At 41.3% G+C, this 21,785-nt stretch overlaps 1 protein-coding gene and 1 long non-coding RNA gene across 19 annotated transcripts in view; one reads left to right on the top strand and one right to left on the bottom strand.

The window, feature by feature from the left end:
- LOC127508489 (uncharacterized) overlaps window positions 1-21,785 on the bottom strand; it is a 155,165-nt gene that overhangs the window by 52,830 nt on the left and 80,550 nt on the right. For 4 of the 18 annotated variants that reach the window (XM_051886489.1, XM_051886493.1, XM_051886497.1 and 1 more), the window contains exons 2-3: window positions 11,158-11,506; window positions 9,439-11,068 (exon numbers count right to left, since the gene is read on the bottom strand). The exons of 13 other annotated variants lie outside the window; for them this stretch is intronic. In XM_051886489.1, the coding sequence (XP_051742449.1) occupies window positions 9,439-11,068; window positions 11,158-11,488 (1,961 nt within the window). In that variant the 5' untranslated portion in view covers window positions 11,489-11,506. The remainder of the gene's footprint in view (window positions 1-9,438; window positions 11,069-11,157; window positions 11,507-21,785) is intronic. One more of the 18 variants, XM_051886502.1, reaches the window with a different exon arrangement.
- LOC127508516 (uncharacterized) overlaps window positions 1-21,785 on the top strand; it is a 96,411-nt gene that overhangs the window by 6,970 nt on the left and 67,656 nt on the right. The window lies entirely within an intron of this gene.

Raw genomic sequence — 21,785 nt, forward strand, 5'->3', positions numbered from 1 at the left:
TGGGACATTACACATAATGTACCGAATTTCGTACACATACTTGAAACATGGCAGGAGGGGCACTTCGTTAATTTTTTTTAAACTCTTTTTAACAATGGTTTTAAATGCCTATTTAAACAATCAGCTAAGGGAAATGTTTTACAATAATAATAATAATAATAATAATAATAATAATAGAATTATAACAATTAAAGAAATAACAAAAATTATTAACCCACAGCATAGTGGCTTTTTTTCGAGAGACTAGCGTAAATTTACCCATAGAAAAGTGCCATCTGCTGTTTTGGAAGAGGAAGTTGCTCAACTGCATTTGTGAGAAAATCAAGCTGAGAGATCTCATAAAAAAAACAAGTGCCTTACAATCGTAACAGACAGGTGTGCTTTGTATGCACTAGATTTGCTATTTGTTCAAAGATTACATGCCATTTGTAGGATGGTTTGTATTTATTTGTGAAATATGATGTAGGCTCATTTATTTATATTTGTAAAACACAATACATATACTTGTTTCTCATTTGCATTTTTGCTCAAACTGTCCTTTGTATTTGCACATCACTTTTCTGTTTCTGTTTCACTTTGAGTTTTCCTTTGCAACGCAGATCATGTTTGTTTGCGAAACGCTGGATTTGTTTGTTTAATTATGGCACAATATTAACTCAGTTAGACCTATCAACACTTCTTCCTCTTATCGTTCTTAGCTTTATTAATTTTTAGCAGTGGAGTCATTCTTGTGGCAGGCTAAAAATCTGAGATGCTGCATCTCTAAATGCAGTCCACAAGTTTAAATGAATGAATGAATGAATGAATGAATAAGGCATTTACAGTGGGTACGGAAAGTATTCAGACCCCCTTAAATTTTTCACTCTTTGTTATATTGCAGCCATTTGCTAAAATCATTTAAGTTCATTTTTTTCCTCATTAATGTACACACAGCACCCCATATTGACAGAAAAACACAGAATTGTTGACATTTTTGCAGATTTATTAAAAAAGAAAAACTGAAATATCACATGGTCCTAGGTATTCAGACCCTTTGCTGTGACACTCATATATTTAACTCAGGTGCTGTCCATTTCTTCTGATCATCCTTGAGATGGTTCTACACCTTCATTTGAGTCCAGCTGTGTTTGATTATACTGATTGGACTTGATTAGGAAAGCCACACACCTGTCTATATAAGACCTTACAGCTCACAGTGCATGTCAGAGCAAATGAGAATCATGAGGTCAAAGGAACTGCCTGAAGAGCTCAGAGACAGAATTGTGGCAAGGCACAGACCTGGCCAAGGTTACAAAAAAAATTCTGCTGCACTTAAGGTTCCTAAGAGCACAGTGGCCTCCATAATCCTTAAATGGAAGACATTTGGGACGACTAGAACCCTTCCTAGAGCTGGCCGTCCGGCCAAACTGAGCTATCGGGGGAGAAGAGCCTTGGTGAGAGAGGTAAAGAAGAACCCAAAGATCACTGTGGCTGAGCTCCAGAGATGCAGTCGGGAGATGGGAGAAAGTTGTAGAAAGTCAACCATCACTGCAGCCCTCCACCAGTCGGGGCTTTATGGCAGAGTGGCCCGATGGAAGCCTATCCTCAGTGCAAGACACATGAAAGCCCGCATGGAGGACTCCAAGATGGTGAGAAATAAGATTCTCTGGTCTGATGAGACCAAGATAGAATTTTTTGGCCTTAATTCTAAGCGGTATGTGTGGAGAAAACCAGGCACTACTCATCACCTGTCCAATACAGTCCCAACAGTGAAGCATGGTGGTGGCAGCATCATGCTGTGGGGGTGTTTTTCAGCTGCAGGGACAGGACGACTGGTTGCAATCGAGGGAAAGATGAATGCGGCCAAGTACAGGGATATCCTGGACGAAAACCTTCTCCAGAGTGCTCAGGACCTCAGACTGGGCCGAAGGTTTACCTTCCAACAAGACAATGACCCTAAGCACACAGCTAAAATAACGAAGGTGTGGCTTCACAACAACTCCGTGACTGTTCTTGAATGGCCCAGCCAGAGCCCTGACTTAAACCCAATTGAGCATCTCTGGAGAGACCTAAAAATGGCTGTCCACCAACGTTTACCATCCAACCTGACAGAACTGGAGAGGATCTGCAAGGAGGAATGGCAGAGGATCCCCAAATCCAGGTGTGAAAAACTTGTTGCATCTTTCCCAAAAAGACTCGTGGCTGTATTAGATCAAAAGGGTGCTTCTACTAAATACTGAGCCAAGGGCCTGAATACTTAGGACCATGTGATATTTCAGTTTTTCTTTTTTAATAAATCTGCAAAAATGTCAACAATTCTGTGTTTTTCTGTCAATATGGGGTGCTGTGTGTACATTAATGAGGAAAAAAATGAACTTAAATGATTTTAGCAAATGGCTGCAATATAACAAAGAGTGAAAAATTTAAGGTGGTCTGAATACTTTCCGTACCCACTGTATATAGCGCTTTACTACTGTGCGCCCAAAGCCCTTTACAATCATATCTCTCCTCATCCACCACCAGTGCAGCATCAACTTGGATACTGCGACAGCAGCCACAGTACAACAGCACCAGGGCTCTCTCCAATAAACACCAGCTATAGGTGGAGAGCAGAGCGAGTGGATAGGGATTATTAGGAAGCCATGATTGATAAGGGTCAATGGAGGGAATATGGCCAGGACTGATCCGTCCTAATGTCTGATCCGAAGGACGGTGCTTGTTATATAGTGTGAGGCTTTAGGACTCACACAGACAGTGTTGTGCCAGACTGGAAATGTCCAAGTATTGTACCAGAAGCTCAAAATTATCAAATTTGGAAGAAAATTATCGTACACAAATTTTTAGGTAAATCAACTAAATTAATAACTAATGATTTTTACAACGAAATGAATCAATACTGAACTTACCTAAGCTGGACAATCACACTATTTTAGCTGTTGTACAGCCAAAATTATGTTCCCTCTATCTCTGTAAAATCTCTATACTTTGACACAATATGCATTGTAAAAAGCTCTATATAAATAAAGGTGACTCGACGAGTCAAACGTACAGAATACAGCTTTTTATCTAGATGTGGTGTCACCACTTGTCCTGTGGGTGGCACTAGTAGATCTGAAATGCATATGAGTGTACCAGGAGAGTGAAGATGAGTTAGTCTGAGTAAAAAGCATGTTCATAAGCTATCTCTATGTTGCTTGCATCTTTACAAAAACATGACATATTGGCAACGAGGATGCCGTGGAATTTAAGTCAGCCTACACCATTTCTACAAAATGTGGGTGAGCCGCCGATGCCATTTAAGGTATGGATTCGTGTTTTCGAGAACTATGTCTTGGCCATGGACGAAGAGCTATCGGAAGCCCGAAAATGCGCTCTATTGATTCACTGCCTAGGGGCAGAAGGCCAGAGACTATTTTACACGCTCACGGTTGCAGATGATAAGTACGACATGGCATTGCAAGCTATTCGCACATTCTTCGAGCCAAAAGTGAATGTGGTAGCTGAACGGTACAGGTTTCGCCAGCGAGGACAACGGCATGGTGAAACTACGGATCAATATGTTACAGCGCTAAAGGAGCTTGCGGCTACATGCGAATTCGGAGCCATGGAGGAGGAAATGATCCAGGATCAACTTGTTGAAAAAACAAATTCAAACCGCATAAGGGAACGTTTACTCCTAGAGGCGGATCTTACTTTGAAAAAAGCTGTCACAATTGGCCAAATAGAAACGGCAGTGGCGGAGACAAATGTGATGAGCAAACTAGCAGATGGCACAGTACAAGTGATTCAACAGTCACCTCATCAGCACAACAGACCTGGCCGCGAAACGGGAAAAAATGCACAGACATTACGAGGAGCGACAGCGATGCACTCATTTACATCCCAAGGGAAAACGTGTTACAGGTGTGGGTCAAAACAGCATTCTGCCAACTTTCAAAAATGCCCTGCCAAAGACGCTATCTGTAATGCATGCAAGAAAAAAGGACATTTCGCCAAAGTGTGCCGTGGACACAAAAATGTAAGTGAGATTTCAATTCCTGATGTGACAGTTCTTACGGTAGAAAGCCCTTATTGCGACTCAAGCAAGATAATGTGTACTGTTCAAATTAGCGTATGTGGAACAACACAGAACGTGGAGTTAATGCTGGATACGGGCTCAGCAGTATCAATTATTCCAATGTCAGTGTGTACTCAGTATTTTCCTAATGCTACCCTTGTGAAAGCGAAAGTGAACTTAGTGAGCTATGGTGGACACGCCATATCTGTAATGGGATGCACAGAAGCTGAGATCATGTATGGTGAGCGGCGTGCTACAGCTGAACTGTTCATTGTGAACACTGGCACTGTGTTGTTGGGACGAGACTTGTTTGCGGCCTTGGAACTGCAGCCGTTAGATGGCCGTATTGTTACATCGTCATGCCGCACGATAAATTCAGCTGATGTTAGTACGAATCCTGAGAAACTGGGCTGCGCACAAGGATTTACACACTTAGTCAAAGTTTGTGCCAACGTGAAACCAGTACAGCAGAAACTGCGCCACCTTCCATTTGCAGTCCGTGATGCTGTCACAGGAATTAAAGCGACTCATTCAGCAGGATGTGATCGAACCGATTGAATCATCAGAATGGGTCTCACCAGTTGTGGTCACTAAAAAAAAAGATGGAAACATACAACTTTGCGTGGACTTGCGAGAACCAAATAAGGCCATAGTAGTGGACAGTTTTCCACTTCCTCACATGGAAGAAATGTTTGCAGAGCTGAGGGGATCAACTGTCTTTTCAGCGCTAGATCTTCAAAGCGCCTATCACCAAGTCCTACTGTATGAGGATAGCCACAGCCTCACTTCATTCATCACGCATGAAGGCTTATTTCGCTATAAGCGAGTACCTTATGGACTGGCGTCAGGGCCGAGTTGTTTTCAGAGACTGATGTCGACCATACTTAAAGGACTTGCACATGTTCTATGTTACTTGGACGATGTCATTGTCTCAGGAAAGACCGTTGAGGAACATGACAAGAACTTGAATGCAGCACTTCAGCATCTAGAAACAGCTGGACTTAAATTGAACTTTGCCAAATGCCACATCAGACAGACGGAGCTGTCGTTCTTAGGACACACAGTCTCGGCTGAAGGACTTCAGCCGGATGCTTCTCATATCCATGAAGTCTCACAAGCTCCACCACCAACTGATACTGCCAGCTTACGCTCTTTCCTTGGGCTCACATTGTGGTATTCAAAATTCATACCTGATTATTCCGCAGTGGTCGAGCCCCTTAGAGCATTGACTCGCGGATCTGCTTCATTCACCTGGACGCCTGAGGCACAGAAAAGTTTTGAGTGGGTGAAAGACCTTATAATTAATAGCCCTGCACTGACACTTTTCGACCCTGAGCTACACACTGTCGTTACAACTGATGCTTCTAATTACAGTCTGGGCGCCGTTCTCACCCAAATGCACCCAGACGGGTCTGAAAAGACTGTTGCTTTTGCATCACGCACTCTCACACAGGCTGAACGCAAGTACTGCACAATTGAGAAGGAAGCATTAGGCTGTGTGTGGGCAACAGAGAAATGGAGAACTTATCTGTGGGGGCGATGTTTTACATTACGTACAGACCACAGCCCACTCACAACACTGCTCACTTCGAAGGGACGAAGGCGAGCAGGACTTCAGATTGCTCGGTTTTCAGCTAGGTTGATGGCTTTTGACTACGACATCCAGTACAAGCCTGGACGTGAAAATGTTACAGCTGATTGCTTGTCTCGCTTGCCATTACAGAGCAGCAAAATTCAACATGAACTTTCTCTTCAGGATAATTATGTGGTAAGAGGGACACACAGACTTTTAGTACCAGAGTCTTTGCATGGGCAGTTCATTGCATTGGCTCACAATACTCATCAAGGCATTGTTAGAACCAAGCAAAGACTCAGAGAGCTGTATTGGTGGCCAGATATGAATGCCCAGGTTGAGACAGCCATCAAATCATGCATTACGTGTCAAACTCATGATAAGTCAGCAGTCGTTCGCACTGCGCCACTCCAGCCTGTACCCCTCCCAGATGGAGCATGGGAGAAACTCGCTATAGACATTGTGGGGCCCTTTGACCATGCTCCAGCAGAGTGTCGTTTTGCTGTAACTTTAGTCCCGAAGGAGCTGATCTCAAATCACGGCTCTCAATTCATGTCAACTGAGGATTTATGCATCGAACTTCATCTGTGTACAAACCCGATTCCAAAAAAGTTGGGACACTGTACAAATTGTGAATAAAAAAGGAATGCAATAATTTACAAATCTCATAAACCTATATTTTATTCACAATAGAATATAGATAACATATCAAACGTTGAAAGTGAGACATTTTGAAATGTCATGCCAAATATTGGCTCATTTTGGATTTCATGAGAGCTACACATTCCAAAAAAGTTAGGACAGGTAACAATAAGAGGCCGGAAAGTTAAATGTACATATAAGGAACAGCTGGAGGACCAATTTGCAACTTATTAGGTCAACTGGCAACATGATTGGGTATAAAAAGAGCCTCTCAGAGTGGCAGTGTCTCTCAGAAGTCAAGATGGGCAGAGGATCACCAATTCCCCCAGTGCTGCGGCGAAAAATAGTGGAGCAATATCAGAAAGGAGTTTGAGAGAAAAATTGTTTCAGCAGGTTTGAAGAGTTTGAAGTTATCATCATCTACAGTGCATAATATCATCTAAAGATTCAGAGAATCTGGAACAATCTCTGTGCGTAAGGGTCAAGGCCGGAAAACCATACTGGATGCCCGTGATCTTCGGGCCCTTAGACAGCACTGCATCACAAACAGGAATGCTACTGTAATGGAAATCACAACATGGGCTCAGGAATACTTCCAGAAAACATCGTCGGTGAACACAATCCACCGTGCCATTCGCCGTTGCTGGCTAAAACTCTATAGGTCAAAAAAGAAGCCATATCTAAACATGATCCAGAAGCGCAGGCGTTTTCTCTGGGCTAAGGCTCATTTAAAATGGACTGTGGCAAAGTGGAAAACTGTTCTGTGGTCAGACGAATCAAAATTTGAAGTTCTTTTTGGAAAACTGGGACGCCATGTCATCCGGACTAAAGAGGACAAGGACAACCCAAGTTGTTATCAGCGCTCAGTTCAGAAGCCTGCATCTCTGCTGTTATGGGGTCGCATGAGTGCGTGTGGCATGGGCAGTTTACACATCTGGAAAGGCACCATCAATGCTGAAAGGTATATCCAAGTTCTAGAACAACATATGCTCCCATCCAGACGTCATCTCTTTCAGGGAAGACCTTGCATTTTTCAACATGACAATGCCAGACCACATACTGCATCAATTACAACATCATGGCTGCATAGAAGAAGGAAATGGCCAGCCTGCAGTCCAGATCTTACACCCATAGAAAACATTTGGCGCATAATAAAGAGGAAGATGCGACAAAGAAGACCTAAGAGAGTTGAGCAACTAGAAGCCTGTATTAGACAAGAATGGGACAACATTCCTATTCCTAAACTTGAGCAACTTGTCTCCTTAGTCCCCAGACGTTTGCAGACTGTTATAAAAAGAAGAGGGGGTGCCACACAGTGGTAAACAAGGCCTTGTCCCAACTTTTTTGAGATGTGTTGATGCCATGAAATTTAAAATCAACTTATTTTTCCCTTAAAATGATACATTTTCTCAGTTTAAACATTTGATATGTCATCTATGTTGTATTCTGAATAAAATATTGAAATTTGAAAATTCCACATCATTGCATTCTGTTTTTATTCACAGTTTGTACAGTGTCCCAACTTTTTTGGAATGGGGTTTGTATTATCCTCGTGCCAATGGAGAGGTTGAACGTTTTAACCGTACTTTGAAGCACGCGTTGCTAACTGCTTCCCTGGAAGCCAAAGGATGGAAAGAATTCACAAGGGACAAGGGCGTTCACCTGCTGAATTGTTACATGCATCTCAGGTTTACAGAAACTGCAGCATCTTCAGAAACCATGTGCGCAGAACATTGTAGATCAAGTGCAACACATGCAGAAGAGCTCCAAAACATACACTGATCGCAAGCGTGGGGCGATGGAAGTGTCATTTAAACAAGGATCTTTTGTTCGAGTGAAGCGACCAGGTATCCTTTCTAAGCTCCAATCTGCATTTTCCAAACCATTTAAAGTACTGCAAAAGACTGGTCCTTACACTTACAAACCGTCTGATGGGCGTACTTGGAATGCTTCTCACCTCACACCTTTCTCTTATGGGAAGGAGGAGAGTGGGGTACAGGGACTGGCTAACTTTGATTATGACTGTAAAATGCAAACTGCACCAGTGACTCAGCCGGAAAGACAGGTTAGAGTTAGACGAGCACCATTATGGGCTCGGGACTATGTTATGAACTAAAGGCGGTTCATTGATTCCATTTGAATAGTATTTTACATGGGGATATGTGATAAGGTAACAAATAGAGTGTTGTTCTGTAATGCATGTTGTGCGTTCGTCAAAGTCAAGGGAAAATGTTAAGTTCACGTTTGAAATATTGGTACTGTTATGCAAAGTCATTGTTAAAAAAAAAAACATTTGGTCGCTGTACGGACATAAGTGAATACTAGGTACAATTGTTAAAAGAGAGCGAGATGTGGTGTCACCACTTGTCCTGTGGGTGGCACTAGTAGATCTGAAATGCATATGAGTGTACCAGGAGAGTGAAGATGAGTTAGTCTGAGTAAAAAGCATGTTCATAAGCTATCTCTGTGTTGCTTGCATCTTTACAAAAGACATAACACTAGACCAACAACTTTTTGACATGACCTGCAAATGTGAAATGGCTTTGGCTAAATGCAGTCCAAGAGTTGTTGATCGACTAGTCAACTATCATGATCCTTCCTTACTAAAGTAAGGGTGTAAAGATACACTCGTGTCATGATTTGGTACGATGCACAATACTGAACTCATGATAAAATTTAAACGTAGTATAGTCACTCAAACTCTGTAAACGTTCATCTTTTTTCTTTACGCAGTTCACTCACGGTTTCAGTGCAGGCATTAAATCTCTTACAAGCCGCACGAACACAGACTCTCCCACTGCTCACTATGTCCACTATGTCTCTCCCTCTATAAATGCACTTACATGATAAGAATAAAACATCTAAAATGCTTTGAATCATCATTCTACTAAAAGCTAAACATGCAATATGTTGCCTTTTTGACCTTTTGAATCTTCAAGTTTTAGGGGAATGGACTTTAAATGGAGGGACAGAAATCTCTGAGGTTTCATAAAAAATATGATGAATAAAAATCTTATGAGTTTGAATCGACATGAGGGTGAGTACATAATGACGGAATTTTAATTTTTTGGGTGAACTATAACTTATATATACAGTAAGCTCAGTCTTGGATATCGCAAATGATTTTTCACATCCACAATGTCGTCACATTTTTATGGCGATATATTTCACCCCTGTTCCTTAGTACCTGATCTTTGGTGAGCAGCTGAGCATCAGTTTCATTCCTGTATCAGTCACGTTACAGTCCTCCAGATCCAGATAAACCTCTTTTTCTCCGCACTGACCGATCACATAAGACAAAGCACAACACTGATGAGGGTCAAGATCTCCTTCAGGCTCAAGCTGATGGTCCATCTTCTCCAGGAACATTAAACATGCTTTAGGAGACTGGAGCTCATACAAGCACTGACACACATAGAGAAGATCAGCCACTTCACTTTCACTCTGAAGCTGGAGGAAAGTGTCCAAAAACTTCTCAATGAACCAATCCGATGTTTTCTTTATCTGATCCTCTGGAAAGAGACACTTGATGAGGTTAATGTTGTGTTCTCCCAGAACTCCACATAAGAAAGGAAGAACATGTCTCATGTGTTGATTCTCCTCTGTCTGACAGAGTTGTAGGACTTTCTCAATTTCATCTGGATGCCCAAGAAGCCACAAAGCTGAGAAGAATTCCTGCATTGTGTTGTGGAGAAAAGCGCAGTATGTTTTTGCCGAAGATAGTGAGTTTGTGGTTGTGATCATTTTCAAAAAAGCATGACAAATATCAGTCTCATCACTGCCTATGTCTGGAAGGTTTAGGGTTTTCTGCATAGTTGCACTGAATGCATTTTCCATCAAAGGATGAATCTGATCTTTGATCTCTCTCAGGTATTTATCTATTTGCTTAATTTGTTTCTTTCCATGTTTCTTCACAGCAAGACGGAAAATGTGGATGTACATTTCTGTGACTGTGTGAGGATGGTTAAAATCTTTGCCATTTTTAAATGGAAGGAAGTCTACAACCATAAATGCATACATTGGCACATGGCTGAGACTGAACAGCTCTTGATTCTTCAAAACAACATCTAGAAGATCAGAATTGGGACCCAACTTCTTCTGATAGTAAGTCTGAATAGACTCCTCACTGAAACCTTCGACATACACTTTCCGTGTCGGCCAGCTCGAGAAAAGAGGCTCATCTTCTACTTCTGATCTGCATGTTATTATAATCTTTGCTTCAGGTAGAAGCTCGTGATCCATGATCTTCTTTAAGACAGAATGTTCTTGCACACAAGAGATGCCATCAAATACAATGACAACATTCTCAGACTTTTCCTCAATATCTTGAAACACTTCTTTTCTGTCTTTATCCGTTGGTTTTAAATACACATCAAACAGAAAAGATTCCAAATTGGCAACCCTAGAACTGTGAGCCAAAACACTGTCATCAAAGTAAAACATGTAGTAAAACTCTCTGTCATCTTTCTCTGCCCACAGACGCATCATTTCCTGGACAACTGTAGTCTTTCCTATTCCAGGTTTTCCTATGAGGAGTATGTTCTTGTCCTTCCATGTCCAGAGACCCACAGGTGATACTGGTTGTTTGTTATTAGGAATGTAAGCTCTCAGCTTTTTGGGCCGTAGCTTTTTGCATTTTTTATTTTTCAGTTTTATTTTGCATTGAGTTTTCCCCTCAGAGTCTGTCTCTAAAACAAGAGGTGTGAAATGGAAGTCATCCAGATCTTTACATACATATTTATTTACCCTTTGGTTCTTCAGGATTTGTTTTGCTTTCTTCTTCAGCAGTGTCTGGTAGTTTTGACAAGGTGTTGTACCTAAAACGACAACAAAAGCATAACACGTTTGTTGGAAGATGTCTTAATTTACTGTCATCTTATTAAAATGTTTTCACTTTTCAACTCACCTAATAAAGAGCTGACCTCTTCATCCTCTCTGAATTTAAATGAGATGATCCAGGAGTGTGAACCAGAATCTAATGTTTTCTTCCTAGTGTCATCCAAAATCCTGAGTAATTTATAACTGGCCTCTTCCCCTTTGTTAATGACCCAATCCAATATAGATCTGGCTTTATCAAACTCTGTCCTCTCGGCTTTGAGAGCATCGACCTCATGGTCATTGAAAACCTCCTTCTGATAAAGATTCTCAATTATCAGTTTATGGTTTCTCATATCAGTCACCAGTTTTGCCCGATTTTTTTTGAGGTGCTCCGTAGCAGAGTGCTGTGCAGAAGCCATGCTGCAGGCACTTCAAACCTGAGGACAGATGTACAAGACAGATGTACTCAAACAACAAACAATATTACAATTATCAATCATATTTCCACATTTGAGCATCGCAATTTCACACAGGTGTGTACTATATAAAAAAAGTCTTAACACACTAGGTTTATGTGATCTTAATTCTCTGTAATCATACTCAAAGTGCATTAATGAAAAATAAACTAGGTAAACTGAATAAACATTCTGGAGAGGAATATAAATAAAGCTGCACAATCAATTATATATTTAGACTTCAGAATTCATACTTTTTTTTTCTCCCCGCTCTATCAGATGCTAAAAGCAAACAAAAAATATAGTGCTAATAAAAACAAACACTGTGCTGTAATACCTAATCATGATCCTAACCTTTATTTCCATACCAAAATCCCAGCTGGCCAGTGATTTCTGTTTAATGAATCATTAAAATATTGGTGTCCAGGACGCTGTGAGCCCAGAGACCAAACACAGTGAGTTTTTGCTGTGAGAATTGACGAATGTGAAGTGCAGAGGATAGAGGGAAAAGACAAAAAAACACCGGTTACAAATTAGAAGTCTAAATCAAGAAGTTTGAAAAGAAAAATGTCTGAGAATTTCGATATTGTCACAAATTCCCTGTGTCTGGACTCTTATGTTATGTTCTATTGTGTGTTTTGCTTTATAGTTCATGTTAAGTTCTCCAGGTACTTCCTATATGCCACACCCCCTTATTACCTTGTTTAGTTGGTTTTCCCCTGAGTATTTATAGTCCTTGTGTTCACTCTTGGTTATGAGTCGTTAACATTTGTTTGTATGTTGTGCTTCTTGTTTCTTTTCTGAGTCTTATTATTAAATTGCTCCTGCACGTATATCCACTCCTCCTTTTGCTCATTCCACACCCGAACGTTACTGATATAAGAGAAGAGGAGCTCCGTCCTGCGTCGGGTCAGAGGTCACCCTTCCACCAGAACTCGACACTCTCATGAATGTGCGTATACAGCCGTTGCTGGATGTAACGAATCATCACTTAGGCTGGGATCCATTTGCATGCTTTATTAAAATAGAGTAGTCGTACAGGCAGGGTCAAACAGGAGCAAACAGGAATAACAGGGACAGGCAGAATCATGGTCAGATAACAGGCAGGTGGTCAGGACAGACAGATAACACTCACAGAACAGTATACCAGGCAAGGGTCAAAGGCAGGCAGCAGAGGATCAAAGACGGGTAACAACAGGTAGTCAGCAACAGAGGATCAGACAGGTAAATAACACTCAGTAATGTTCACCGGGGCAAAACAAGACTTCGCAATGAACTGGTGTACGAGTGAGTCTTTTATAGTCCGGGTAATGGGTATCAGCTGTGGCAGTAATCAGTCCAAGGCACGGGCTTGTGGGAAATGTAGTGTGTGTGTGTAAGTGTGTGTGTGTCAGTACTCAGAGGAGTAGAACTGCGGTGCTTGTTTCCGTGACACTGGAAGCCAGTGAGTATAGTTTATAAAGTTTTAAATATGGATATTTTTCTCACAAAAACCCATCACAGGGCTGGAGTTGTATGGATTACTTTTATGATATATGGACGTGCTTTTTGGAGTATCAAAAACACTATTACAAAGCCATTACAAAGCTGGGAAGAGTCGGATATTATTCAATATATATCTTTTAATTAAAAACTAAAATATGATTATTATAATAAATTAAAACATAATTAATTACAAAATATCTCTGTTGTAAATGTGTCTTTAAATTCACGTTGTCATATGAAAAACAGTCAGTGATTATACTGATGTACACTACTGTTCAAAAGTTTTAGAATGAAAGATTATTTAAAAAAACAAAAAAAAACAACAAAAAAAACAAAGGTCTCCTCTGCTCACCAAGGATGCATTTATTTGATCCAAAATACAGAAAAACAATAATATTGTAAAATATTATTACAATTTAAAATAACTGTTTACTGTTGTAATATATATTCATGTCATTTATTTCTGTGATCAAAGCTGAATATTCAGCATCATTACTCCAGTCTTCAGTGTCACGTGATCATTCAGAAATCATTTTGATCAAGAAACATTTATTATTATTATCAATGTTGAAATATCAGGATTCTTTAATAAAAGTTCAAAAGAACAGCATTTATCTGAAATAGACAGCTTTTGTAACATTATACTACCGTTCATATTTTCAGCAAGGGTGTATTAAATTGATCAAAAGTGAAAAACATGTATATTGTTACAAAAGATTTCTATTTCAGATAAATGCTGTTCTTTTGAACTTTGTATTCTTCAAAGAATCCTGAAAAAAAATTACACAACTATTTCCAACATTGATAATCAGAAATGTGTTCTTGTGTTCTGCTGAATCACCTTCAACTCCTACAAAATGCAGCAACTAGGCTTTTGACTGGGATCAAAAAGCAGGTCAGTGTTTCACCAGTAGCTTCACTGCATTGGCTTCCAGTTAATTTCAGGGTGCAGTTTAAGGTTTTAATTTTTGTTTTTAAGGCCTTGCATGGACTACCTCCCTAATATATTTCCGATCTTCCCCAGGTTTATCAGATGACAAGGCCACTGAAGTCATCTCAAACATTACTTTTAAAGATCTCTAAATCTCATCTAAAGTCCAAAGGGGATCGTGCCTCTCTGTTGCTGCACACCGCTTCTGGAATAACCTGCCTTTGGATATTAGATGTTATACTGGGTATTTTTAAATCACATCTGAGGGCACATTTACTTGCCCAGGCTTATGGTTGAGCTATAGCATTGACTGTACCTTTTTTTACTGTGGCCATGGGTTTAAATTTGATTTTGGTTGGTTTTTAATGTTGTTGTATTTTTGTTATTTATTTATTTACTTGGAATATATATATTTTTTTTTTAATGGAAAGCACTTTGGCTAACTCATTTTTTTTTTTTTTTTTTTTTAATGTGCTATACAAATAATAAAAAAAAAATGTTTGAGCATCAAATCATATTAGTATGATTTCTGAAGGATCATGTGACACAGAAGACTGGAGTAATGATGCTGAAAATTCAGCTTTGATCACAGGAATAAAGTTTATTTATTATTATCATTTTATATTCATAGAAAACAGTTATTTTAAATTGTAAAAATTACTGTTTTTGCTATATTTTGGGTAAAATAAATGCAGCTTTGGTGAGCAGAAGAGACTTAAAAAAAAAAAAAAAAAAACATTTAAAAATCTTACCGATCTTAAACGTTTGAATGGTAGCCTAGAGTAGGCTATACATATTACAAATTTAAAGGCTAGTTTCATGAGAAGTACACAAATGTTTCTAGACATTACTGAAAGTAATGATAAGTTTCACCTCAACTAGTCAGATGCTGATTCAGAAACTGCTCTGTCGGATTCAGTAAAGTGATTTGCAAAAGAATTGACTCTTAAGAATAAAGTGTTCTGACTATTCATCGTGCTGTATGTTTGTTTCTAGGTTCAGCCAGCGAGCACAACTGTTGCCATTATTTTGCAGATCACTGTTGGCACATGACCGACCTTCAACATTAAAATTTGGTTGAAATAAGGTCAGTTGTTGTTTCAACTGTGAAAAAAACGTTGATTCAACATTGAATGCTAAACGGCTGAAGCTCAGTCAACACATGACCGAAATTCAACTATGAAATATGGTTGAAGTAACATCAGTTAATGTTTCAACAGTGAAACAATTATTAAATGTAAAATGGTTGAAATAGGTTAAGAAAATATCTTATAAATCAATGCTGAAATAAGCTCGTAGGCTAAAAAACAAGTGTTTAACCATATTAAATAATAATAATAATAATAATAATAATAGTAACAATAATGTATATGAAATAAAAATGTGTCGATTTAGGCCTGTTTTGCCACTTCTGCGTCAGTTTGTTGGTACGTCGATATTTCAGAAAATAGAAATTATGCTCATTTTCATTTTTTGCAGTCTGAAGAGATATCGCGAGATTACACGAGACTACTCAGAGAGCAAACACTCACTTGCTGTATTGCTGTGTGGTTTTGTAACAGCACAGCACATGACAGGAGGGCTCTACATAGGGTGATAAAGATGGCACAGAAAATCACAGGAACAGAACGTCTTTGGTTCCTGGCGTAACCTCGGTTCCCTGAAATGAGGGAACGAGACGTCGTGTCAGATGCTGATGCATTGGGGAAACACCTTTCTCCTAGAAATACTGAAGCCTGACTGAATCGCGCTATTGCACTGCAATAGCCAATGGCGTTCAAGCACGCAAATGTAAGGGGGCACCGCCCCTCTATATAAGGCGACGCTTGGCGCCATTTCGTTAGAAACTTCCGATTAAATAAGCAAATGATGAAAAATCCTGAGTACAAGTAACATGGCATGATCGTGACGTCTCATTCCCTCATTTCAGGGAACTGAGGTTACGCCAGGAACCAAAGACGTTCCCTTTCAATATCGGTCTCTCGACGCATGCTGACGCATTGGGGAACATGTCAAATCACGCCGTGTTACTATGAAGGACGTCCAGCATAAGCAGAGCTGACAGTCATAAACATGTTTGCGAATACTGTGTCATATGACAGAGTCATTGCAGTGGAGTTGCATAAGTATTCAAGTAATTTGCATTAAGCACATAAGCGTAAGACCACCGGACCTAGTTAAACACTAGTCTCTCTGAGGTCAACCATTATGGATTGCCCAACTGTGACATGTAAGTTTGCAGACCTGGTTGAAACACCGCATCGGAAGGGGGAGGAGGCGGGCCTGAGCAGTATCAGGGAGCTTGTGAGTGTTGTAAACCACAACCATATCTCGCTGATGAAAAGGGGTCAGTGACCGCTTATTGAGAGACAGAGCGACGAAATGCTTATTGAATAATAAATTGACTTGCTAAAAGAAGCAGTTAATTCCGGTTCATTAGTACAAACTAAATCAAGATCAACTTATGCCATACACAGTTCCCTTATACATTTTATTATTTGTTTATTGTTTAATCGGTCTTACGGTGTTTGCAAAATGAAGCGGCGAGTCCCGGTTCATTAATACAACATTAGGGTTGTTACGCTATGCCAAAACGCAGAGATGACGCAACATGATCTCAGCCAGATCCACTCCAACAAGACCTGGGTAGTTAAGGCGGCGGACGCGCCGGCGCTACCCTCAAATGAGAAAAGGGAGCCTAGCGGACCTTGTTGAAACACCGCGCCCATGAGTGGGGGGCGGAGCGTGTATAGATGCAAGCTCTGTATTCCGAAGCAGCATATCACTTGGAGTATAGCAGTATACAGCAAGCTAAATAGGCTACATATTAAACAAACCTAGCTCTCCTGTACAGACAGAATTCGAGAGGCTATCGAAGAATCATCCAGATTGTAGAATCTGGCAAAAGTGTTCGATGAAGCCCATCCTGCTGCAGAACAAATGTCCTCAATTGGTATACCGTTTGTCAATGCCCATGATGAAGCGATACTCCTTGTAGAGTGTGCTCGGAGACCTACAGGGCACTCTACATTCTGTGAACTGTAAGCTAGAGCTATTGCATCCACAATCCAATGGGAAAGCCTCTTTTTTGAGACAGGCAGTCCTCTAGTGTGGCCGCCAAAACAGACGAAGAGCTGCTCTGAAAGTCTTAGCTGTCTAGTGCGCTCAACATAGACACACAGAGCGCGAACAGGACAGAGTGGTTGCGAAGGCGGGGGTACCCCCGCTGCAGGCTCATTAGAGACAAAAGAGTTAGAACCTGGGCTCTGAACGGTGTTAAGAGTATTTTAGGAACATAACCCTCTCTCGGTTTGAGAACGATCTTGCAGTCACCCGGGCCAAAATCCATGCAGGACTCGTTGACTGAAAGAGCGTGTATATCGCCCACTCATTTAACTGAAGCAAGCGCTAGCAAAAGCACTGTCTTATAGGAGAGCATTTTTAATAAAATCGACTGCAGTGGCTCGAATGGTGGGCTTGTCAAAGCTTTCAGTACCAAAGTTAAATCCCAAGTGGGGATAGTGGGTGGGCGAGAAGGGTTCATTCGTCTCGTTCCACATAAGAATTTTGCCACTAGATCGTTTCTGCCAACGGGTCGATTGTCGATTTCCTCATGGAAAGCTGAAATAGCAGCAACATACACTTTGAGCGAAGAAGGCACGCAGTCACCGTCTAAGCGCTCTTGCAAGAAAGATAGTATAACTGAAATTGGGCAGCTCACAGGGTCTTCCGTGTATGAAGTACACCAGCTTTCAAAAACCTTCCATTTATGAGCGTAGAGACGCCTCGTAGAAGGGGCTCTCGCTTCAGCAATAGTATTCAGCACGCGCTGAGGGAGTGCAGCTACTGGCTGGCTCCGCTGAGCGGCCAGACGTGCAAGTCCCATAGTTTTGGATTTAGGTGCCAGATCGAGCCCCTCGCTTGAGACAATAGGTCCTTCCTTAACGGGACTGTCCAGGGGGGTCCCGTTAACAGTTGTAGCAAGTTCGGGAACCAGGGCTAAGTGGTCCATTTCGGCGCAACTATCAGCACGGTTTCCCTCTCCTCCCTGATTTTGCACAGCACTTGATGCAGGATTTTTACTGGCAGAAATGCATACTTGCGTGCTTTTGGCCAGCGTTGAGTGAGCACATCCACTCCCAGCGTGGACTGTTCCGTCAGGGAGTAAAATAGTGGGCAGTGAGTGTTCTCTGCTGACGTGAAGAGGTCTACCTCTGCTGGTCCGAATATGTTCCAAATCATACTCACTCTTTGAGGGTGTAATCTCCATTCTCCTTGGAGAACACCCTGTCTCGACAGCATGTCCGCTCCGCAGTTCAAACGGCCGGGGACATAGACAGCTCGAATAGATAAAAGGTGCTGGTCTGCCCATAGCAGAAGAGCTGTCGCAAGCTTCAAGAGGGGGCGCGAACTGATGCTGCCTTGGTGATTTATATACGCTACTACTGCCATGTTGTCCGAATGAATGAGAACATGATGGTTGTGGACTTGAGCGTAAAATTGCTCCAGGGCCAGTTGGACTGCCTTCAGTTTTGTTACATCCACGCCTGTCCCAAACTCCATTTCCCAGAATCCTCCTGTTCCGCACACCTGTCTTCACTTCCCTCATCAGTCTTCCCGCCATCTCCCCGGATTCCCTGCACCTGTTGTACCTTGTCAACACTCCCTTTAAGTTGGACTCTTTCCCTGCACTCCTTGTCTGTTCTCGTTTGCTTAGCCGTGTATGTTGTTCTTGTGTTCTTGTATTGTGAATAAACCCCTTGTATTGTGGATCTCCGTACTCGCCTCATCTCTCAGCATACACCGGTAACAAGTTCTAGGCAATTTATGTGCCACACTTTTTCCGTGTCTGTCCAAACACCGAAAGCTGGACTGCCATCGCAAAGGGCACCCCAGCCCGTGCAAGATGCATCTGTCATGACAGTTTTGCATCTGCTTACCTGCCCCATCATCACGCCCCGTTTATATAGCGTGTCGCTCATCCAAGGGGCTATTGCTTCTAGACAATTGTGAGTCACCAATACGCACATTGATCCTGAATGCCAAGCGGCATTTATAAGCATATGTTTGTGACTGTCCAGCACATTCTCTGAATGAGCCATGAGCAGCCAGTCATCCAGATAGTTTAGAGCATGCACTCCATTCAGACATAGAGGGGAGAGAAAAGCATTCATGCACTTCATGAACGTGCGTGGAGCTAAAGACAGACCGAAGGGAAGGACGGTAAACTGATACGCGATTCCCTCGAATGCAAATCTCAGAAAGCGCCTGTGTCGAGGGACTATCTGGATATGGAAATATGCATCTTTTAGATCCACAGAAGCAAACCAATCCCCGGGTCGGACGAGCGAGAGGATTTGTTTTAATGTAATCATTCTGAATGTGCACTTTGCCAGGGCTCGATTCAGTTGGCGCAGGTCAAAAATAGGGCGCAGCCCGCCGTCTTTTTTGGGAACCAGGAAATAACAACTGTAAAACCCACTCTCACGCTCTTCGGGGCGCACTACCTCTACTGCTCCTTTTGTCAGCAGATTCTGAATTTCCGTCCTCAGAAACGGGGCGTTTAGATCGTGAACTGCAGACATTATCATGCCGTTGAAACGGGGCGGTCTGCGAGCAAATTGTAGAGTGTATCGTTTTTCTATGATATACAAAACCCACCTTGACGCGCATGGCAGCGCCCCCCATTTTTCTGCGTAGAGTGCGAGAGGTGTCATTGTGAAGTGATGTGACAGCTCGTTTGTGGGGGGCAGAGAGCCGTCCGCACAGCAAGTATGAGTGGCAACTGGAAGAGGAAAACAGCTCTTTTTGTGAAGTTGAACGTTTTTTATTGCACAACAAACAACAACAGAACATTTCACAACATTCTTGTCGCCCGCAACAGGCTGGGGGACGAGGGAAGCTGTTAGAGGATTTAAATGTGTGTTCACCACTGGGTCTGCCAGTTTCCATCTCAGGGTAATGCTGCGCCCTCCTCCAAGGCTTGGTATCCGCAGTGGCTGGCTGTTCATTCAGCAGGATGGTGATCTGAGTACAGAGAACACTAACATTCATCTCCTCGCAGTGAAGACAACTGGGCTCGACGATGGCGGCCTCCGCGTGGGCGGTGCCCCCTCACATTCACGCGCTTGAACGCCATTGGCTATTGCAATAGTGTGATTCAATCAGGCTTCAGTATTTCTAGGAGAAAGGTGTTTCCCCAATGCGTCAGCATCTGACGCGACGTCAAGAGACCAATATTGAAAGGGAACTCCCCTCTCTGCAGGATATTTATGATAAAAGGATTTACAAATGGGCAAGCAATATTATTAGTGACCCCACTCATCCCACCCATAATTTCTTTTCCCTCATGAAGTCTGGCAAGAGGTACTGGAGCATTGCGGCCAGAACATCCAGCCTTGCCATATTGCCTTGTCTTTATATTCTTGCATTTTCTTTTATTAAATGTTTTGTAGTTTTATGGTTTGTTCTCGTGAGGAGGAACAAAATAAGAATTCCATTGTACCTGGTACATATGACACCTGGTACATATGATCTTGAACTTGAAACAACTGTTTTCAGAAGAGGTTGGCTAACTAACTCTATATTTTGAGCTCTTGTTTAAAGAAAGTTTGGGCTTTTAAATCGCATCTTTTTGTGTAGATGAGATGTTTTGATTGTTTTGTAAAGGTTTTGCTGGCAAATTGTTAATGGATGATAGTAAACTAATTTGTTTAACCTAAAAGTTGCTGTACCGTTAATTGGTGACATCACTTACATGGAGCGTGAAAATTAACTAAAAACTATTTCAAACACGTTTTGATCTCTAATGGTAAACAAATATGGATAAGAAATGTTCTGCAATTTCAGGGGAGACAGAAAACCCCCTCTACAACAAAGGAGAAGCTCCAAAGATTTCAACATTTCTGAAGGAAACCGCTGACAGAGGAGGAGGAAACACAGGTGAACTGAGAAAGCTCATTAAATACTTTAATATGCATTTATTTCACAATATATTTCACCTATATCACTATGCATCTGCAATTTTCTTTTGCAAAATTATATATTTTTTAACTTATTAGTTAAAAATTTTTTGACATCCAATGTAAGTGATACACCCTGGTGGCTTCAGGGCAACTGTGCACAGTGGGCAATAGGCAGTTAAAACGGTTAAACATCAAAGGACTATGTCAAATTCACTCTACATTTACTGCACTATAAGGTGGCGCTATAGAGCCCCCTCCTCCCTGCCCATTTCTAAGGCTTTACCCATGTCTACTGGCTAACAATCCTGATGTGTGTGTGGAGTTTCAAACAATTTGAAGCATGCTAAGAGTCCTAAAAATCATCCAAAATGAATATTAAAGTTTGATGCATTGCCAAGGCAACTGTGTTTGAGATATCACGATTCTTTTCAAAGGTCTACATGTGCCAAGTTTTGAAATTATTCAAATGAAGTTTGAAGACAATCGGGTAAAAATAAGATGGTGATCTCAAAGCATGCTGAAAGTAACACATTTCCTGCTGCCAGTTGGTGGCGCTATAACTTTGACAATTTGACAATTGTTATAGTTTGACAACTATAACAATAGTCACATCCATGTGATCAGCCTTGTACAACGAACACACAGCCGAAGATTCATCAAAATCAATTAATGTATGCAGAAGTTATAACACTTTGTTTCCCTTTTCTTGCCATAAATTTGTTGCCTCGCCACGGCCAAACCGTTTGAGATATCCAACATCTGTTTGCAATTAAACAACTACAATGTGTTAGCACCAAGTTAAAAAAGTTTGGTTTAAATTGTATAAACCCTGTAGGAGTAGTAGTATAAAATTCATAGCCTGTTTTTTAAAAAAATTGAC

This window comes from Ctenopharyngodon idella, chromosome 3 (genome assembly GCF_019924925.1).
Source record: "Ctenopharyngodon idella isolate HZGC_01 chromosome 3, HZGC01, whole genome shotgun sequence".
In the NCBI taxonomy this organism is placed as follows: domain Eukaryota; kingdom Metazoa; phylum Chordata; class Actinopteri; order Cypriniformes; family Xenocyprididae; genus Ctenopharyngodon; species Ctenopharyngodon idella.